This window comes from Trichosurus vulpecula, chromosome 3, assembly GCF_011100635.1.
Source record: "Trichosurus vulpecula isolate mTriVul1 chromosome 3, mTriVul1.pri, whole genome shotgun sequence".
In the NCBI taxonomy this organism is placed as follows: Eukaryota; Metazoa; Chordata; class Mammalia; order Diprotodontia; family Phalangeridae; genus Trichosurus; species Trichosurus vulpecula.
Genome location: NC_050575.1, coordinates 253,277,213 through 253,299,874, shown reverse-complemented (window position 1 = coordinate 253,299,874; position 22,662 = coordinate 253,277,213). Strand labels below are relative to the sequence as shown.

Below are 22,662 nucleotides of genomic sequence, written 5' to 3'. Positions count from 1 at the left end.
CTTCAGAGCTTGAGTTAGGAAGACCTGAGTTCAAATCCAGCCTCAGATACTTTCTATCTATGACCCTGGAAAAGTCACATAACTGCTAACTCCCTGAGCTTCCTCAACTGTAAAATGGGATCATAGCATCTAATTCACAGGGTTGTTATGTATAACATAGGTGTTTAATAAATGATTATTCTCTTCCCTTCCTCTAGAGAAGGTTTCTTCCTCAAAGAGATCATAGTCATTGTGACACAATGCAAAGAACACTCTTTCTGGAGTCTAAGGCCCTGGGTTCAAATCCTAATTCTGATACTACTTGCTTGAGCTTGGATAAGTCACAACCTCCCTGAGCCTTACCTTCCTATAAAATGAAGGTGTTGGATGAGAAGGTCTTTCTAGCTCTATGATGTTGTTAAAGCAGTCAAGTAAATACAACTTATATGTAACATCCATTGTTTTCAAATATATGGATGCCTTCTAGTTTGAATAGTTTATCTGTCTAGGTTCTTGGATATAACTTCTTCAACACTTCTTATTTAGCATGCAGTTTTGCAAAGCTGAGAGGGGGAAAGCACTGTGTGGTTGAATGGGATCACAACAGCATATCTGAATCCCAGCTGTGACACTATCTTTGTGACCTTGGACGTTTGAGCATGATAGCATGATAGGATCACACGTTTGAAGTTAGATACTCTCAGAAGTCCTTCTAGCTTTAGTTGTATTAGCCTATGGATTTCATCCCAAGCCTGTCAAGAATTTTGATTTAGCAGAGTTTAAATTAATGAGGTTTTATTGATCTTTATGCAATTCTGTGTCAATTGTTCAATGCCTCGTATAGTATAATACTTTATACTTGATGCATTCTTATCAATTTTCACCAAAGACAGTCAGCATTTATTGAATGCTACTGTTTGCTGAGTGTGTTAATAATGGAGATTTTTTTTTCTAAAATACCCTGCCATCCTTAAAAGTTTTAAATCTATATTGCAATATATAGCACATATTAAAAAGGAAGGGATAAAGTGGGAAGGGTAAAAGGAAAGCACACTCGTACACACACACACACACACACACGTACACACAAGCTGTCACAAAAGTCAGTGCAGTTTCCAGCTACTAAAGTTTTAAATTAACTGAGACTTTTGGGATACCCCTGTATAATATGTGTGTGTGTAAATATATTCAGTAGAATCTTTTTCATAACTCTGACATTATACAACACTAACACATACTTCATCCAGATAGATGTTGCATCAAGTTTATGTTTTTCTCTATACAGTTTTTTCAGGGGACACAAATTGGATTAGAGTATATCTGAATTCGTATAATTCTGAATGAATGAAAAAATTAATTGTTTAGTATACACCAAACACTGTGATAAGCTCTGGAGATTCAAATACAAAAACAAGAGTTGTCTCAGTTCTCAAAGGGCTCACATTCTAATAGTCGGGAGAAAACACATAAAGAAGAATGGTAGCTAGTAAAGGGTAATAAATAATAATAATGGTGATGATAGTATTTCTATAGCACCTACTGCATGCCAGGTACCGCACTAGGTGCTTTATTATAATATCTCATTGGATGCTCGTAACAACTCTAGGAAGTTGGTGCTATTATCATTCTAATTTACAGTTAAGGAAACAGGTAGAGATTATATGACTTGCCCATGTTCAGACAGCTTAAGTGGCTGATTCTGGATTTAGACTCAGGTCTCCCTGACTCCAGGCCCAGTGCTCTATCCACTGTGCCACCTAACGGTGTTTGGGGAAGTTACAGCAAAGTTGATTGACGCACTTTTTCCAACGGCAGCACCAATAATGATTTGATTATTGTTTTAGATTTGGAAAATAGTGGAGAATGGGAGTGGAAGAGAAGGGAAAGGTAGCTAGCTAGGAAATGATCAGGTTATAAAGAACATCTGGGGACTGCCTGACCAAATACAAAGGGCTCCATTTTGAGGCATCCACATATCAGGTTTGGCTCGAGGTTGTAAATTATTCAGAGAAAAGGGTTAAGTCCTTCAGGACATAGTCACTGGTCCATGCAGCAAAATAGGTGGAGGAGAGACAGCCCTCCAGTATAGGGAAGAACCATATGGTACTGGGATTCTACTATGCTATCAATAAATAATAGGTAGCATTTAATTGGGGTTTAAGATTTGCAAATGCTATCCCATTTGATACTCACAAGAATCCTGGGAGGTATGTGCTAGTATACTCTCATTTTACAAATGGAGAAACTGAGGCTGAGAAAAGTTAAAATGACTTGCCCAAGATAATAAAGCTAATTAGTATCTGAGGCAGCATTTGAACTCAGGTCTTCTTATTCTAAGAACAACAATCTATGCATTGTGTCACGTAGTATGTAAGTGCTTAAAAATTGTGGAGTGAAAGTGAAGATGGGCATTATCTAAAAGATCATTGCAGAAATTGGAGGGCATGTTTGCTGGAAGAGTGGCGATTATCGTATATAAATGAGCTCTTTGTTAAACTCCTCACTATCAAGGGTAAAAAAACATAATTTGCTTTTTCATAGAGCTTCAAAATCTAAAGTACTTTATCCACCACGAGCCTGTGAGGTATTGTGGGAAAAATAGGGATGAGAAAATTGAGGTTTTTAAGAGATTAATTGTCCATAGTTACCCAAGGTAATTGAATAATAATTGCATTATCATGGTCAACACGTACTACCTCTTATAAGGGAATCCCGTACCATCTCAAATACTTTTAAAAAGGGAGCATTGAACAGCTGTAAAAAATGAGGCCTCCAGTTACATAGACTAGCAGTTATGATTCAAAGCCCCTTTCCCCCACATTGGGGATTTTGAATATCAACTAGCTGCCACTATCCCCCTGCATTCCAAACCGCCCAAGCAAGAGTCAATACCTGTCTTGAACTTTAATCTACAATTCCAGTTCCAAACTCTGCCACCAATCCCTGGTCCTGCTTGACCCACATAAGTATGCTATAATAACCCACCCTGCTTCAACCCAGGTTGGTCACCTAACTCTGATCTAGGACCCCAGAATTCTGCCTTGTGTGGGCCCTGTCTATCCCTGCCCCTGCTTTTCCTCCTGCAACATAAGTGATAGATAAGGGAGATTGCTACCTTTCCCTATACTGAGACTGTTATTCAGAACCTCTGAAGTCTGTATTAAGACACCTGTACCAAGATGTTGAATACTTCTTGAGACATGACAAGTAGTTCCTACCTTGCAATGCTTCATTTTACATTATAAATAGTGTATGTGTTTCTTCTAGAAGGTAATTCTTCAACAGATTGTCTGCTCATCTGCTAAAACATATTTTATACATGAAAAAGCAAAAAAAATCCCATTGAACTTTTAATGTTTGGAGAAAATGAAATATATTTTCAAGATGCTTTGAGATTTTGCAATAGTTAAACTTGATTTATCCATGTCCTCCTTATGATACTGTATGGGACTAATTTTCCTTAATTATCACAAGATTTAAAGTTAGTGAGTACATTAGAAATTATGGCTTTTACCTCTTTTCCCAGCACTTAGCACAGTACCTGGAACAAAATAGGTGCTTTATAAATGTTTATTGATTGATTGTCCAAATCCCTCATTTTTCATAAGGGGAAACTAAGAATGCAGAAATGTGAAGTCAACCAGGTATTCTGATGGCAAATCTAGTGTTTTCACTGTCAATCTTGTATAATTTTGAGAGCATTTCTCAGAGGAGAACATACTGTTCTGAGGATGGTAAAATCTCTAAGATAAAACTCCACTGACGTAGTTATTTTTGGTTAGATTTAGGGGAACATGAGGGGGTTGGACTGGACTTCTAATTTTTTTTTTCAGTAATAAAAAAGGAAACTCCACTTTCCAACAGAGATCAGGAATTGCACTGCAATTTAATAGAGTTTTAGGACAATTGCCTAGGGCATCAAGAGATTAAGTGACTTGCCCCGGGGTCACACAGTCAATATACATCAGAAACTCTGACTTGAACCCACTTCATCCTAGCTTTGAAGCAAACTTTCTTGCTGCCTCTCAGAACACAACTTTGTTGTTTGTTTTAAAAAAATCCCAATATTTCAGTCAAATCTCATGTTGAACAATAAGTATAACTAAACATAGGTATTATAGACTGAGTTCAAATAGGTTTTATGGACTTAGTTCTGAAATTTTCTCTTTCTGAAAGTAGGTATTTATTTTTGATTACTGTAAGTTTTTGCTTCCTTTTCCCATATATTTTCTATTTCTCTTCTTGACACAGAATATGACTTGGAACCATGTGATGATCCAGGTGTTCCTGCTTTCAGCCGAAGAATTGGTTTTCACTTTGGAGTTGGGGATTCTCTGACTTTTTCCTGCTTCCCAGGATATCGTTTGGAAGGTGCAACTAAGCTTACCTGCCTGGGTGGGGGCCGTCGTGTGTGGAGTGCACCTCTGCCAAGGTGTGTGGGTAGGTGGTCACATGATTTCATTTCATTCATCCAATGGGGGGCAGGACATGGCATACATCAGGATAGTAAAATTTTAAGCAGGCCTCAGAGAGCTATAATAGCTATTTCTAAATTTATAAAGATGAAAGAAAAAAGTCAGAAAATAAAATGACTTGTAAAATAATTTGTGAAAATAAAAAGACCAAAGCTAATAGATTTCTTAGGAACAGTGAAAGAGAGTATTTGGAAGTGATGATGTTGGGGGTTGGAGGGAAGCTGTTGGTCTCTTTTTAGATTAGTTCCTTGGCAGAACAATAGCTACATACGCCCAAATAGAAACATTATGAGAGTTCAAAATAAGCTTAATTGCCATAGTAGGTGATTTCTGATTATTTTGGTAGAACTAGGCATTATTATCAGATTCTTCTATAAGATGATTTCTTCTCTTTGTGGGAACAGAGCTATTGGGAGTTGTGTTGTGTGATGGACAATGTGCACAACAGGAGCTCTATGAGTGACATAAGATGACTAAGAGGTTTGCCATGGTGTAATGGAAAGAACATTAGATTTGAAGTTAGAAGACTGGGGTTTGAGTCCCAGCCTAGCTATTTATACCTATTGGGCTTTAAACAAGTCCCTTCCTCACCTCGTATCTCAGTATCCCTATGTGCAAGATGAAGAAGCTGAACTACATGATCTCTAAGGTCCCCATTAAGTCCTAAATTCTGTGATTTAAAATGTCTCAAGACCCAGTGAATATAACCTACCCATAGCCAGCCCATAATACTTTTTGCAGAATCTGACTCTTTGATATTCTGAAAACATTTGCTTGGGGGGAAGAGTTATGTCTTAATTTTTGTGGAATTTTGGAGTTAAAAAATTATCAATGAATTAAAGGAGTATTAAAAGGAAAATGAATAGAGATTCATGCTTTTTAAAATCAGAATCATTACACTTCGATACTTAAATGGATATGTGATCTCATCATTTGGGGCATTCCTTCCAGTGACCCAGATCACTTTCTCATCCTGGGTCCTCTTGTCCATCTTTACGCACACATCCTCCAATGGGATCCTAATAAGCTGAGAGCTGTCCTATAATTCTCTTGATGTCCTATAGATACTGGTTGAGCATACAAGCTGACCACTGGCTATCTTTTGCTTTTATGCAATGACAGGTCCACTTGTCCAATCACACATTTCTTTGATGACATAATTTATGCCACTTGTATCACTTAATTCTTGGTTGAATATATGTTACAGTCTAGTCATGCAGACCATATGCCTCTCCATTGACCTTTGAGTAGCCCTCAATTTTAAGTATTTAAAAACTATGATAGTATTAAATGAATAACCGTATTCCTTGATAAAAAAAAATAGCCACATTTCCTAATTTAGAGAATTTCTTCTTTGTGCATTGTAGTGTAGGAGAAAGAGTACTGTATTTAGAGCCAGAGGAGCTAGATTCAAATCCCAGCTCTCCTGCCTACTACTTAGGTGAACTTCAACAAATTTCTTACCTTGCTCTGTTTCACTTTCCTTAGCTATAAAATGAGAAAATCCAATTAGCTAATCTCTTAGGTTCCTACCAATTTTAACTCGAATGACTTTGTACTTCAGTCTAAGATCTAGTCTCCTCTCTATACTATTCAAAACTATCCTAGAGACATTTCATTAGAAACAAGATTTTCTAATTTGTTATTTTTTTTGGAGGGGGGGAAGGCAAGACAATTGGGGTTAAGTGACTTGTCCAAGGTCACAAAGCTAGTAAATGTGTCAAGTGTCTGAGGTCAGATTTGAACTTAGGTCTTCCTTACTCTGGGACTGGTACTCTACTCACTGTGCCACTTAGCTGCCCTGCTATAGTAAATAAATCTGATTTATTATTTTTGACCTATACAGTTGTTTTCAAATGGGGGCAGTGGTGCTCTTCCTGGTTCTTTTTTGAACTGTGAAAATTTTTTATCATTTTTTTTTCAGGTTTCTTTCTCCTTTGTTTTTAAGGAAGAAAAAATTTAAATTCATTTAAATTAGCGAAACACTACTACAATGTTATGGTTCCTTTTTGCATCTCAGATTTTATAAGGGTTTAACAGGCTCTGTGACTAATTTTATAAAATATTCAAAGTTACAGCTGCAGACTTTTACTTATCCCATTACATTAAGAAGTTCTTTCTAATGCATGGCATAGTTACAAATTATCCCTTGGCAATTGAAGCTGAATCCAATCTTGTGTTTTATAAGCAATTTGGGATAGTTTTGTACTTTCCTTCTACCAGTATCCTCATCAGATGCCTCCCTCAACTGGGCATGGAGGGGATCCTAGGTTTTGTCAAAGTTTCTGCCAAAGCAATACAAACTATTGGAAGTCCTACCAAACTAGAGAGGCTTTAATAGTGTTCTGGCAATGAACTTTGTCTTTTTCCAAGGACCAGATCACAGGAGTATAAAAAGGCCATTTCCACGTTATTGGTGTTTTAAGCCATAACAATTCATTAAGACTACTACTATTACTACTGAGGCATAAGATTTTGCCATTTGAGTTGGCAAAACATGTATGGACATGAATGAAATTATTAATATTTACAATATGAACATATTTTATAATGGAGCTATTGTTTTAAAGTAAAATAAAGAAGCATTTTATGATTTAAATAATGCATCCTGAATGATGACTTTTCAAAATATTATACTTTTAAATTTTGTAATCATAGAGTTAATTTTACAGAAATATGCTTTCAGATGCATGGATAGTCTAGAAAATGAATTAACTATTTCTGTTATCTTATTGTTGTACCAGAAGCGAGTGAGACACGCTACAGAGTATAAGTTTTAAATGGAGAATTTATTAGCCATCGGCCATTAGGGGTTTTGCTACCCAAAACAAATGGCCCTGAGTTGGGGTGAAGCTGTTGCTTATGTAGAAAATACGGGGTACAGAGGTTAATTATCTCTTGGAACTTACAGGCCAGGTCACAGGGTGGGGAGAACAGGAACAAAGGTCCTGACTGATCAAAAGATTCTGACAGGTTATCATTAAGTGGGATAATCTTATTGACATTCCTTGGTGGAGTCACAGAGCCCCAGGGATATCTGCTAAACTGAAAGGGTGTGACAGGTTATCATTCAGTGGGATGGTCCTATCTATTGACATTCCTTGAAGGAGTCACAGGGCCCCAGGGATATTTGCTAATGCTGGAGAGATCTGAGTCCATTCTTTCTGGGGGTGTTTGTCAGAGTCTAGGGGTTTTCTAACAGTAACTGATTTTTCCAGCACCACATTATTCCTATTCATTTTAATTAATTTGGCTCCATTACTGAACTTTGGGTGATAATTTAATTTTGATGTCTTATTAAAAGTAAAGTGTGCTCTTTAGTAAAGAATATTTGATTTATTTTAAATAACATTAAATTTGTTACTTTAAAAATACATCAAGAGGAATTATTGATAGAACTTTAAATACCACAAAACCTGAAATATTTCAAAATGATAAATAATGCTATATGGACGGAATTTTTTAGAGTTAGAAAGGACCTTAGAAGTTATCCAGTCCATCTTCACATTATACAAAGGAGATAATTGATGCCCAGACAAGTTGAATAACTTGTACAAGGTCATACTTTTCTGAACTATTAATTTGAATTAAATTTATTTCCATTTATCTTACCTAAATTTTAGGGGGTATAAAGTAAAAATGAAATTCTAGATTTAGAATCCTGATCAACTGTTACTTTAATCATAAGCAAATCACTTAACTTCCGAGTTCCAGTTTCTTCATCAGTAACACAAGAGGGTTAAATTAGTATTGGTAACCTCTTAGGTCCCTTCAAGCTCTAACATTTTGTGCACTATTTTGGAGAGTATTTATTCCAATTCCAAAAGCAAATATTTATTTCCTGACAAGTACAATGATATTTTGTGGTTCAGGATAATTGCATTAAATGAAGTCCAATTTATTGGATCTTGAAGACTTCTGAGGACTTTATGCTTTTTTGGACTCATAGTCCCTGGCTTATAGTAGGTATTCAACAATCAGTGAATGAATCTTGAATGACTGTTTCACAAAATCTTGGAATTTTGGGATTTAAATGACTCCAGAGACCGTCTTAGCACAACTCTTATCAGAGCTCATTGGCATATTGTACCTGCTACAAAATTATGCAGTCATCTTTTATTCACTTTAAGACCTCTTTTGAAGGGAATAATGCTCATTGTCAAGTTACTCTATCCTACTTTTGGAAAGCTCTGTCAGGAAGTTTTTCCTTATATAGCAACTTATCTGTGGCTACTTGCCCAAATAGGAACTCATACTCACAGGTTGGGGTTCCTAGGAAGCCGCTGACTACTTTTCTTCTGAAGTAAGCCTCAGAATCATAATTTGTAGAACTGCTGCTTAGAGCCCCTACTGGTGTGCTTATCCTGAACAATTAAGTCAGCAAATGGTATCTGTTGTTTGTCCTTCTTTCTCAAAGAGGACCATGACATTAGGAAGGTGATGCCATGACTTGCAAGTGAATTGGATTTAAGTGAGGGAAGGCTGTGCAAAGTCACCAGCCTCACTTTCTCCTTCAGAGTCATCTAGGTCCAGTGGCAAGATATAGATCAGGACTACTGGAGATGGCCCCATGAAGTGGGAAACCTTGGCCTTTTTACTCTAAGGTCTTTTCTGAGTTCTGACTTGGACTGAAGAAACACCCATATAGTAATTAAGGTTAGGTAAGAAATGAGGCAGTGAATGACCTCTGTTACCTAGTTTAAAAAAATCAATCTGGGAGGGGAAGACCCTCAGGTTTCTGGCTAAAATAGAAACAATTACTATTTATATTCACTCTGAGTCATCAGGGCCCAAACGATGACCACTAAGTGGAGCTTGACTTGGGACCTATTATTAGCCAATCAATGATAGCCAAAGCAAATGAAGTCTTTTTATTTATGGTCTTTAAGAAAGAAATCTAGCTGGTAAACCCCAAGATATCTTGCTAGGTTTCAGCCATCAAAATTTACACTCCTTTGGACAGACTAGGTCAGGGTATGATACCTTATGTGGAGAGAGGGAGAGAAAGAGAGAGAGGGTGGGGGGGAGATGGAGGGGAGAGGAGAGAAGATGGAAGGAAGGAAGGAGTGAGCTGTGTTGTGCAACTGCAACTGGCCAGTTGGGTCCCCAATGGGGCAGCTCGAGTCACACAGTTAATAAGTGGCTGATGATAGATTTAAAATCAGATCTTCTTGATTCCAGGCTCAGAAATATATCTCCTGTGCTACCTATCTGCCTCTGAATGGAAGACAGGGCAGCCAATTTCCCCCTGCTTGATTGTCAGGACTAACTTTAAGTACTCCTGACTCCTATATCCACTAAGATTTAGCTTAGCAATCTCTGAGACATTAGCATTTATGGTTCTATAGCCAATTAAAGATGTTATCATACAGTATAAGCCCCCTAATTGTGTATGACCAGAAACCAGCTTGCCCCAAGTTTCCATTTCTGTGACTGAAACCAAGTAGGGAACATCTATCCATACTCCAAGTACTTGCCAACCATAGGCTAGTCCACCTCCATTATAGTTTCATCAAGCCTAAATCAGCTTCTTCACAACTTCTATCCAGTATTTCTAGATCTGCCCTCTTCAGTCAAGTAGTCTGAATCTAATGCCTCATTAATGTCACAGCCTTTCAAATACTTGACAATGATTTTTATGTTATCCATAAATGTATTTTCTAGCCTAAATAGCTCCAACTTCTTTACTTGAGCCTTATGTGATACAGTCTTCCATCCCATTACCCTCCTTGTTGCTATCCTCAGGGAAACTTCATTATCCTTCCTATATATATTATAGCACCTAAAAGTGACCATACTCTAAGTATGATATGAGGACAGTGTGCCACAGAACTCATACTTAATCTTGGACACTTAAAATAGTAATAAACTATGTTTGCTCTATTGATCTGTTTGTCTAAAGAATCCTAACTTCTTCCATTTGAGCTGCCTGATAAATCATAGTGGCTACATTGTCCTCTCCATAGTGATTTAGTACTTATTAAAAATATCAACATCTGAGTTGTTTGTTTTTATTAAGGATGAATTTCCATATAGTTGGTGGATATCCATTTCATCTACAGCTATACTCCTTTAAAAATATTACTTTGTTAATCATGATCTGACTGAAAGGTACTAATACCTTTGGATATTTCAAAGTTCTAGAATCTAATGAACATAGGATCATAGGCTTAGAGCTCAAAGGGATTTTAGAAATCATATAGACTTTTACGAACATGTGAAATACTTCTATTTATCTGTCCTTGAGCTGTTATGAATACTTATCCTGCTGACCTACGAGCTCCTAATATAAACAAGTGTATTCTCTACTTTTATTAAGAGAACTCATTGTAAAGAAAAGGCATTGTAAGGATGCTTTGTTAAAAAACAGCGCAACTGTTACAAGGATGCTATTATTATTAATTATTCATAGAGTGTACTTGGTTTCACACAGGGCAGAAAAGAAGACACATTTCTTTCCCTGGGGTTTTACAATCTATGTTATACTAGTAAGCAATTTGTACATAAAAACCCAGCTCTGTGATTTAAAGCTTCTGGTAGTATGTCTGGATGGATGGATAGATAGATAAATAGATAGAAAGATAGAGCAATCTTTGCTGCGGTTGGAGAATATTTTATAGCAATTGAAGACTTCCTAGAAGAAGCAAATATCAGTGTCAAAAAATACAATTTGGAAAAAGACAGAAAATGAGAAATCAGGGAGTATTGGGATGATGGTATATCTAAGAAAACAAGTCAATCAAGGGTTATTTGTGTAGAGAAAAGAAGGCAGGCAGGAGTCAGGGAACATCGTTCTAATCCAAGTATGACAGTATTGAAGGAAGCCACTTGACGTTTTAAGGCTGTCCCCTCATTTGTAAAGTGGGGTTACTAATACTTGTACTGCCTTTCTCAGAAGATCATTGTGAAGAAGGCACACTGTAAATTTTAAGGTGCTGCATATACATGAATTTCCTAAACTAGGATGAGAATGATAGAAACTGTGAATAATGAAAGCAGAAAGGATAGAAGAATTAGCAGTGGAAGAACAGGATTTGAACCCCTTGCTCTGACATTTATGTATGACCTTGAGCCAGCCCTTGAGTGCTCTGGGCCCAAATTTCTTCTCAAGTGAGAGAACAGGACTAAATGTCATCTAAAATCCCTTCTTCTAGCACTAATCTTGTGCTTCTAGAGGATTTGATCAATAAAAGAATGGGGAATCAAGCACTTATTAAGCACCTACAGTGGGTCAAGGATTGTTCTTGCCCTTAAGGAGCTTAGGTTCTATCAGTGGAGAGAACATGGACATAAGTAAACACAAATACATTTAACAATAATTATTATAACAATAACAACAACATCTAGAATTTATATAGCACTTTAAAGTTTGCAGAGTGCTTTACATATGTTATCTCATTTGATCCTCACAACAACCCTATGAGGTAGGTGTTAAAATCTCCATTTTATAGATGAGAAAGTCAAGGTATAGAAGTTAAGAGATTTACCTAAGGTCACAAAGCTATTAAGTGTCTGAGGCAGGATCTGAACTCGCCTTCCTGACCCCTAGTCCAGCACCCTGTGTTTTGTGTCACCTAGATAACTAGATATGTACATATATGTACACACATATGCACACACATATAAACATACATATATACACACATGCGCATATATAAGCACATATATTAACTATATACACATATGGAAGATCAGGATTTTTTTTAAAAATTTAGAATGTTTGAGACAGTTTTAAAGGAAATGCAAGGGATTGATTCTTAGAGACAATAGTAAAAATGGAATGCATTCCAGGCACAGGGCATGGGCAGTATAAAAGCACAGAGATGGGAGAAGTGAAACAGTAAGGCAATAAACACAATATTAACGGTAATCGTGAATATGCCCATGTAGTTCTGTGTCATAAGATGTGAGAGACTCTCCATAAAGAAGGTAAAAGAAATATAACATTTATTCAGACACCAGAAAATCATATCCCATAACCAAATGTTAAGCTCCCACAGCCAAGTCAGCCCACTTTATCATAACACCAAGGAACTTAAAACACCATATCACAGCCTGGAGCCTGGCCATCCCAAAACCTCTCTGACCCCCTGCTGGGGTCTTCCCCAAAACAAACTCACAGTACAGCTAAGTCAGCCTGTTCAATTCTAACAATCATGAGGGCAGCCATCAGCATTTTCTGTGACATAACTTCCTTTTCCTGTCGGGAAGCTCCTCCCACTATGTAACTTAGGTTTCCTGTGATGTAAGCAGGTCACATGGCCTATTAATGGGTGGGAAAGATCTTCAAATCTAATTGCTACTACAATAAGGAATAGCAGGACAAGAGAACAAACATGAGCATCCTCCTTAACATTCAACTCCATCCTTTCAAAATCACAGTCATTTCCCCAAAAAAGTTATTCCCAGGATCTGCAACTCCTTTCCTTTAGAAGAGAAGACACACTCCTTCCTACTGAGTGAACACTCCTCCCCCCAAAAGTTTACATGCATAACAGTGGAGTGGTAGCTGATAGAGACAGCAGGAGGAGACATGGTCAAAAATTTCATTCTCCTTTACTATTACTCTATAACTTGAGCAGGCAGGGGATTCGAAGTACCAGCTGTGGTTTAAGGCCTTAAGTATGGGTAAAGAAGCTCTGGTTCCAAACCTGAGAAGAAAATTGTTTTGGACTGAACAGGGGAATGTATTTATCACATCTTTGTCTCAGGTCCCTGGAATCCAACCATAAACCATGCTCTGTCTCCACCTAGCCAGCAAGTGTTAGGGAGGATCAGGCAATGCTTATGAAAGCAAGACAACATGTTTTAAGGTCTAAAGAACTCTTTTTCCCTTCCTCTGTCCCACTCTCACAGAAGATTGAAGTATCATTTAGTGTGTTTGACTTTAGCTGCTATACAGACACTATGGTATCTAGCTCAGGGGGAGAAGTGCCCGTAGTATAATCATGACATTTAATTACATACACCAACCTGACATACATTTTGCTGTCATAGCTTTCAAAGAGACCCTTATAATAAATACTGATAGTTATGGGAAGGTAACTTAATGAGCAGGATGTCTTTTTATCTGCTAAACTAACAAACAAAAAAGATAAGGTTATAGAAAGTTCAGTAAAAGTTCTCTCAATTATACCACAAAAGTGCAGAATGGTGGAAAAAGTCCCTGCTTTTCTACTTAGTATCTTTATGTAGGGATTTGCTGGAAATGTTTAACAACTGGCTGAGGGTGATGGTGGGGAGTGCCCATAACATACTTTTAAATTTAATCTGTATTACTAACATTGTCACTATCAATTTCTTAAATCTAGACAATCAACAAGAACCAAAGTAAATCAAGCTCTGATTTGTAGTATTTGCTGATTTTTGAGGTGTAAAAACACTGAAAATTTAACAATCATCTCTCCCAAGATTCAGAGCCTGGTTTCAGCAGACCCCTGCATGTACAATCCTGGGCAAGCCATTTACAGAAGATTAGGACTTCTAGAACTCAAAGCTAGAAAGGTTTTGAGATCATCTAATTCAGGGGGCAGCAACTAAAAATGTAAAAATCATTCTTAGCTTCCTGGAAAAAGATGATGGGCTGTATTTGTCTTGCAGTCTATAGTTTCCTTATCTCTGATCTAGTCCAACTATAGACATTACAGATGAGGAAATTTTGGTGATTTATCTGCAAGATTACATAGGTAGGAAGTAGTTGAGCCAGGCCCTAAAACTGAGGCCTTCTCACTACTTTTTGTACCACAATTTCCTAACTTGTAAAATGAGGTAATTAGAATAGATAATATCTAAAGTCTCATCTTACTTTAATATATTATGGGTTATAGTTGGTTAATTGTTTTATCTGATCTATAGAACTCCTAATATTAGATGAAAAGTGAATTGCCAGGTGTTCAATTTAAGTTAATATTAACTTTAAAAATACTTTTCCCTTAATTTTATAAACTTTTACCAATTCACAGAGCTCCATTATTTATTCTTGGTACATAGCCTAAGGGGATAAACTGTTGTGTCCTTTTAGATGCAAGTTTTGCTTTCATTTCTTAGGAGTTTTAAAGAATAAACACAGTTGCTTAAGAAAAAAGAAATCAGATCCCAAAAGGTCCATACATTATGTACTGTTTCCTAAACAGACAATGAATTCTTTATTGCCTCTGCAGAAAAACACCATAAGAGACCAAAATTAAAACAACAATATGAAATAATTATAATAAAATTCAAGTTATTGTCCTTTATGTTCAAAAATGTTGTTCCAGACAGCATTCTTATTCTGTGTATGTATAGCTGAACCACTGAGTGAGTAACCTAGAATCCTTGTCACACTATGTTAGAACAATGCTGTCATTCGTAACTGGGACCAGTGTTGGCAAGGCCTGTCTGACACATTTTTATGTGCCTGGTGGTCTGGCTGGACCACCTTGTTCAACTAATCTTCACCTTTGTTTCTAATTATTAAACAACAAACAAAATCAAGTCATAGAGCATATTTAGGCAGTGAAAATGTAGTGTAGAGTTTAATTATTTCCTCAGGATGGTTTTTTCTTGGAATACTACTAGTTGAAAATTATCTGCAAATTCAAGACTATAATATAATCAGCGCTGTGCTACTTAGCTGAAAAGAAATATAAATTAACTTAATTATGAGGCTTCCCCAGTGACCCTGTTCCCCAGTCAGGAAGTTCAAGTCAGCAACCGCTTATTAAGGGTCTGTGATATGTATGTAGTAAGTGGAGAGAGTCCACCTCAGTGTCAAGATCTTGATTCAAGCAGTAGCTTAGAAACATACTGGCTTTGTGATCCTGGGCAAGTCAATTAACCTCTTGGTGTCTCAGGCAACTCTCTAAAACTGTAAATTATAGAGATTGGCAGAGAGTGTTTCTTCACCTGAAATTCCCTAAACCAGTTAAAATATGGTTTGTGTACACATATATATACATATATATGAGTTTCTGCATGTATAAGTATGTATATCTATATACACACACGTGTATATACATATATACACATGTCAGCATGTATGTTTGTATTTATATAAATATTTGAGTGTGTATATGCACATATGTGTGTATGTGAGTGTATGTGTGTGTATGTTTCTACAAGAATTATGCTTTGCTGGGTAAAACAGAAATGAAAACTTTTCTTCTCTGAGTCTCACATTTACCATTTTAAAAATGATGTCATGATACCTCATTTCTTATGGCAACTTTTCTCTATACTTGCAATTCCATCAGACTGACTCATCTTGATAGCATTTTGAGCAAAACTTCTACTTTATCAAAAAACAAATAGTAGTGGGGTTGGGAACATAGAGAAGAGTAAGAAGTATCACATTGTTCAGAGGTAGAAAGTTCCTGGGAGATCATCTTGCCCATCCTCTTCATTTTAGAGATGAAAAAAACTGAGATCCAGAAAGGTTAATTCACTTACTAAACCATAAGAGAATTAGAATTCAATCTCAAACTCTTTAACTCTAAATCCAGTGTCTTTTCCATTACACAAAGAGGAATTATTATGTTTAAAAGTTAACTTCGACAAAAATACTCACTCAGGTATGAGTTGAATGAGATAACCCCTGAGATTTCTTTCAACATTTTATTTTCTATTAAAAATGCTGCAAATATAATCAGAGAAACATAGAACAAATTTGAGGTAATCTGTCCTAACCTCCTCTATTTCTACATGAAGAAACTAAGGTTTAAAAGGAGGAGTGACTTTCCAAGGTTACAAATGAAATTGTAGAGCTATTTTCATTTTCTTTTTAACAAAAGGTTGTTTAATAGACCCTGAGAGCTATTTAAACATTCTTTTTTTTTTTTCTCATGGAAAGGGAAGAGAGCAAAGAGCTTACTGCCATTCAGACCCCAAAATATAATGTAAATAAATGCTCTAGTTTATAGTCAGAGAGTCAGTACTACACATTTGAGGTCAGAGCTAGAACATAACAGAAGATAAGAAGAAACCTTTTCTCTTCAGGAGGCTTTTAGAATGTCAAAGGCTTAAGGGTCCTTAGAGATCATTTAGACAAATCGCATGTTTTATAGAGGAGGGAACTGAGACAAAAAGTGCTTAAGTGACTTAGCCAAGGACAACTTGCTGTCAGTTCCAGAACCAGGTCTAAGAACTCAGGTCTGGTGTTTCCTGCTATTGTACTCTTTTCTTTACACCATGATCCCTCCTAGGAATCAGAGAAAGGAAGGGAAAAAGAGAGATAAAAGCTTGGAAATTGTAAGAATCTAGGAGATTATCTGAGCTTAAATTAATATTTAAACTAGTATTACAGTCACCAGGGCTTTGATGATCCACAGTGCAGTAATGGGTTTATTAATTTAGAAATGCAGTGATACAGCAGAGGGTGACCATAAATTTGGAATAGTTATTTTATTATGTATCAAAATGGCTAATTCTTTCTTTGAATTCGTTTTTAATGTCCCATTTTCTTTAGCTGAATGTGGAGCAAGTGTTACTGGAAATGAAGGAACATTACTGTCTCCAAATTTTCCATCGAACTATGACAACAACCATGAGTGCATCTATAAAATTGAAACTGAAGCTGGAAAGGGAATTCATCTTAGAGCCCGAAGCTTTCAGCTCCATGAAGGAGATGTGCTGAAGGTAAATGGGAATTTAATTCAAAGTTCTTTATCTTCTTTCTTTAAATATTTAATAGTATCTAGTTCTCTAAAAAGCTATTGCATTTCCTTTCAAAAGCTTTATCCAATAGAAAATCTGGGTGTCAACCACTTCTGTTTATATTCTGGATAAGTAGGGCTTTGATTCTTAAAAGGGTGCTGCATATTTCCTCTTTCCTTTCCTATATGGTTCCAAGTTTTCCTCTTTATTCTCACAGCTACTCAATGTTCACATATCAAATGGGCATTTTCTAAAAGCTCCATTTCCATTGGAAGTAACTCAAATTTGTAACCTTTCTCACCCTAACCTACCTTTCTCTGGTTCTTATTTTCCAGCCTGATGTCATACTGCCCCCTAATTTGCATATTCTAGACTTCAACCAAACTGTTAATTAATCATCCTTCAAATACATTCTATACTTTTCCCATTTCTGTTTTCAGATTGTTCCCTTTCCTTGCAATATCCTTTTCCCTTGACCCCATCATTTCTTCCTTTCAATAATTAGTCAATCTCTAAGACTCAGAACAAAAGGGAAATGTTTATGAAAGCTTCTTGTGACTCAAGTAGTTGGAAGTCCATTCTCCCTCATTTGATTTCATAATACTTTATAGTTCTCATATGTAATCATTGTATTTCTAATTTAGAATAACACACATACATACACACACACACACATATATACTCCCACACCATCTTTAAGAAGAACATTATATCTTATATGTCTTTGTTATCTCTTTGGTACATTATACACAATTGATACTTAAAAGAATTTTTTGAAAGAATGTGGGAAAAGTATCTCTGATCTTGTGAGATTTTAGGGTTTAAGCTCCAGGAATTGGTAGACTATGCAAAGCATTAATAACAATGACAAGTTGCCAAAAAAGATGGAAAAAACAATAACATCCCTGTTACCGATGCATTTCTAAATGATTTATAATGGAATTTGCCAGTGGAGTTCATGATCCTATTAGAAGTCAAAAACTATTCATGGACTAAAACATACTCCTTCTTTCTGTTGCTGTACTTAACAACTTTTCTTGTTCCACTTCACAATTTTGGAAGACAAATTTATTCCGGCAACAATCAGAATTATTCTAATATTCTTTCCAAATCTCATGCTGGCAATACCAAGGACTGTAATTAAGAAGTTATTTCCATGCCCTAAACCATCACAGTTCCCACTATCCTAGAGTTGAAAGATTCATGCTAAGCATCTCTTGCCTGAATTCTTTGATAAGTATCTATTCTCTGAATTCTTTGATAACCTCAAATTTGGAAGTCAATAAGAATTCAGAGCAAAATTTTAAGTAACTATTAACTGAATGCCAGAGCCAGGTGAGTGATTATAGATGCCAAGAACAAAAGAGGGGTAATTATTAGTGGGGAATAACAAAAAGAAGGGAACTCTTCATAAGTGACTGCATATAGTTTTAACCTACTGATGTTTAATAAATGTCCCCCCTGCAAACTGCATGTACAACTATTAGAAAACTGTCTATAAACTAAAATATCTAGATGATTAGCATAATCATTTTCTTCTGGAAATGCTGCCAAGCTTCTATCTCTATTTGGTCCATATAATTTTCTTATAGTTCATTGAAGTCTATTGCAAATGAAAATGTTATTTTTTATTTCGTTAACTTATTGAGAAAACACATTATATTAAACTCTAATCAGAGTATTAGAAGTGAATAAATAAAGTGTATAATAAACAATATTAGGCACCCTCCATCCCATGCCGTCTTTCACAAACTATGCAGTAATTGCCTTGCAGAAAGAAATAAAAAAGCTTCAAGTCTTCCTTGTTGCTCCCATAGGAACCTTCAAATTGTTCACCCAGGGCTTAATTTACAAAAAGTGAAACATCTCAGTAGATGAATATGAAGTCCTTTGATATAATATAGGGATTCAGAGGTATAGGTTGATCTCTCCTGAGTTTGCTGTATGCTAGATGCACTTTAACTTTTGAGCATTCATAACTGCTTTGTAATCATCATTGTGATTGTGGCTCTCAAGCCATTGCACCTATATCTCCAGTTCCTGTTATTTATGATGCACACCCTGTAGTTGCATCTCTGTTCTTATCATACCACAAAAATCTGAGGGAAATTTCCTCATAGATCAAAAGTGCCTGGCTGCCTCAATCTCTTCAGTTCTGCCAGAGGGAAAAGGGTATGCACAGGTGCATCACCATTTCTCCTTTCTTTTTATTCATCTTCTCATGAAGAGTTGGACAGAACTGAAATGACTAGACAATAACAAAAAAGGACATAGACTTTGAAGGAAGATACATTTTGGCTCAATGTAAAAGAAAAGTTTCTACAAATTAAAGTTGTCTAAAAATGGCATTGGCCACCTCACGAAATAGGAAACAACCTGTAAGCATAAGTAGAGGCTGAATTTGATATTATGTTATGATATTAGATTGATATATATTATGTTATGATATTATAATCTTTAAAAATCATGCCTTGAAAGAGAGTTTGAATTAGGCTATCTCTAAGGCCCCTTCCAAATATAAGACTCTATCATTTCAAGTGATGGAGCCTCATGAACTTTTCCCCCAAATCACCAGAGAGTGTACACCATCAGGAAATAGATGTTTCTATGATACCTTATGAATTTATAATTACCTAGGGTTTTTTTGTTTGTTTGTTTGTTTTCTTATTTGAACCAGACCTGTGATTTTATTGGCAGGGAACTCCCAATGAGGAAACTATCCCTACCCATGTGAAGTGATAGTCTTAGAAAGTTGACTGGGGCACTGAGAGTTTAGATGACTTACTCAGGGTCACATAGCCAAAGCATGTCCAAAGTCAACCTTTTCTCTTGTCTCTGGAGGCCAGTTCTCTATCTATCCACTATGTCAACTCAAACTACCAGGTACAATTCTGACCTACAATCTTGGGCCTAGAGGGGCAGTTTATTATCGTAAGAAGAGTGTGGGATTTGGAGTCAGAGAGGATAGGTTAAAATCCCAATTCTGCACCTCACTTACCTGAGTGGTTTTGAGTAATTTGCTTCCAGTTTCTAAACCTGAGTTCCTTCAACTATAAAGTGAAATAAATAATCTTTAAGAGAAATTATTTATGGGGATAGCCTATCCAGTGAAAAAAGCACTGACTGGAATAAGAGGATGTAGATTCAAATCTTGCTTCTGATGCTTACTACATCTGTGACTTGATGAAAATCATTCTATATCCCTTGGCCTCGTGCTCATCATCTCTAAAATGAAGGTATTTTGTGGGGTTTTTTTGTTTATTTTTTTAACCTCTGTGGTCCCTTCTAGCTCTAGATTAGTTGCTATGTTTTACTGGTGCCTGAGGGTAGAGCCAGCTACTTAGGGAAGTTCAAGTGTATATGTATAGGATAAGTTATCTGGATTGACAATTGGGCTAATTAGGACATGTGTATGAGCTAACCCTTGACTGCTAGTTCCTAATCACCAGTCCCTGGTGGTTTTAAGCATTGATTCATAGCACAGCCTCTGGCACCAGGCTGTGATCACCCAAGAATCATTATACCATGTTACCATATTAAGGTTATATAGATTGAGAACCTGGATCAGTCTGCAAGCTCTGAAGGACTTGGGGAATAAGGATGAATGTTTCTGGCTATCCATCTCTCCAAGAATTTTCATCAACTTCATAATGGATGCCCATAGGAAAACCCTCTTTTCTTTAGATCTTGATTACTCAGGGTAGCTTTAGGCTCTTGGAACCTAACTAGAACAAAATATGAAAACACATTTCTAATAACGGGCAAGTTACCAGCTCTTGGTGAGTAGCAAGAAGTACCTAAAGGGATTTGACTCAGCGTCATCGCATGCACACAAACATTAATCCAAATTTACTCAAATTGAATATACATAAAATGTGTGTTGCCAAATGTGTTTCTGATTTTTATTCTTGGGAGAAGAAGAAAGGTATATCTGTTTATGGAGACTGAACGGAGAATTTTATTTTTAAATGGAGAGAGAAGGGTGAAGAAGAAATAAAAAAGAAACATAATCTAGGTGTGGAGGAAAGTTCAAAATAAAACAGGAAAGGCACCCTGGATCCAGAAAAGGTTCCTGGGGACTTTGACATGATTATGCCTGTTTGGAAGAAGGAACATTTCATCCTTTCTTGCTGAGAAAAGCTGTATGCTCTCTAATTGTAACAGTCTCTCAATAGAGTGCCACACATTTTGGTTACTAGCTCCAGAGAAGTCTTCTCCTCTCCCGTGGCTCCTTGTTGATGAAATAGGCAAATCGATGGGTAACCAGTTTCTAGTTGGCTCTGTCCCTTTGCCAATTGTGAGCAAAAAAATACTAGGTTTTGCCAAGATGTAAAGAGACATATTCTGGCAATAAAGTTGCTTGCTAGTTTTAGCAGAAAAGTGTAAAGCAGGGCATATAGCCTGGCCCAGATGCCTAGTGGAGCTTGGCATTAAAACTATCAGGATCTGAGTTTCAGAGTCTCATTTTTCTTTTTGAGGCTTCTGGATTTTATGCTATGTTGAATTGGGGATCTAGAGTGTCATATTTTCAAATGCAATGAGGCTCTCAGTTAATCAGGGAAAATTGATATTTTGTTCATTAAATTTAAATATATGCTTAAAATTATTATATACTTCCATTGAAGTATAAAAGGACTTTTAAATTATTTTACCCCAGACCAATTGTCCCAAAATTTCCCAAACTCATAACTATATTCGTCACATCATAGGCAGTTGAAATGCCAGGTACATAGTAAGCACTTAAAAAATATTTATTGATTTGACTTATTGACTCCTCCCACTTTGTCTCATCTTCCTCCTTTCTGTCAACCTCTTTCTCCTCTTCTTCCTCCATTCCTTCTTTTTTTTGCCTGTATTTATTTACTTAGATGTTGCCTTTTTTTGATAATGTGGGGGAGAATCTGTATCTATGATCTCATTACTGTGTAGAAAACTCCCTGCATATGCATAACTTACCTGAGACTCTTAGAAAATTTTCTGGATTGCTAAGAAAAGTTTAGTGACTTGCCTCCAATTACAAAGCTGGTATATGTCAGAAGCACAGGGACAAGATTTGAATCAAAATCTTCCTGACTTTGGGACAGCTGGATAGCACAGTGGATAAAGCTCTGGGTCTGGGATCACGAAGACCTGAGTTCAAATTCAACCTCAGATGCTTACTAGCTGTGTGACTGTGGGCAAGTCACTTAACCCTGTTGGCCTCGGTTCCTCACCTGTAAAATAAGCTGGAGAAGAAAATGGCAAACCATTCCAGTATCTTTGCCAGGAAAATTCTAAATGGGGTCACAAAAAGTCCAACACAACTGAACAATTTCCTGACTTCAAGCTAAGTCTTCTATAGAGTACAATAATTTTCCTCCCCTCCTCTTTACCATCACCAGCATTATCAGCATCATTTGAATATGTGGTTAGGATTGAAAAAGTAAAATTCAATGACACTAAGAAACTCTCAAGAAACAGTTCGAGAATGATGTCCAAATTTTACTTCCCTCACAATGTATCTAGTCCAGAAATTATTGATTCAGAGTCACTCATTTTTAGGTCCCTCTATTATAATGACTTGCATTATATCTAAATG

General features: G+C 36.5%; 1 protein-coding gene across 1 annotated transcript in view; it reads left to right on the top strand.

Moving 5' to 3' along the window:
- Positions 1 to 22,662, top strand: part of LOC118843733 (CUB and sushi domain-containing protein 1-like) — a 2,679,416-nt gene that overhangs the window by 2,089,078 nt on the left and 567,676 nt on the right. The window contains 2 exon segments of the mRNA XM_036751485.1: positions 4,231 to 4,419; positions 16,897 to 17,066. Coding sequence (XP_036607380.1) covers positions 4,231 to 4,419; positions 16,897 to 17,066 — 359 coding nt within the window.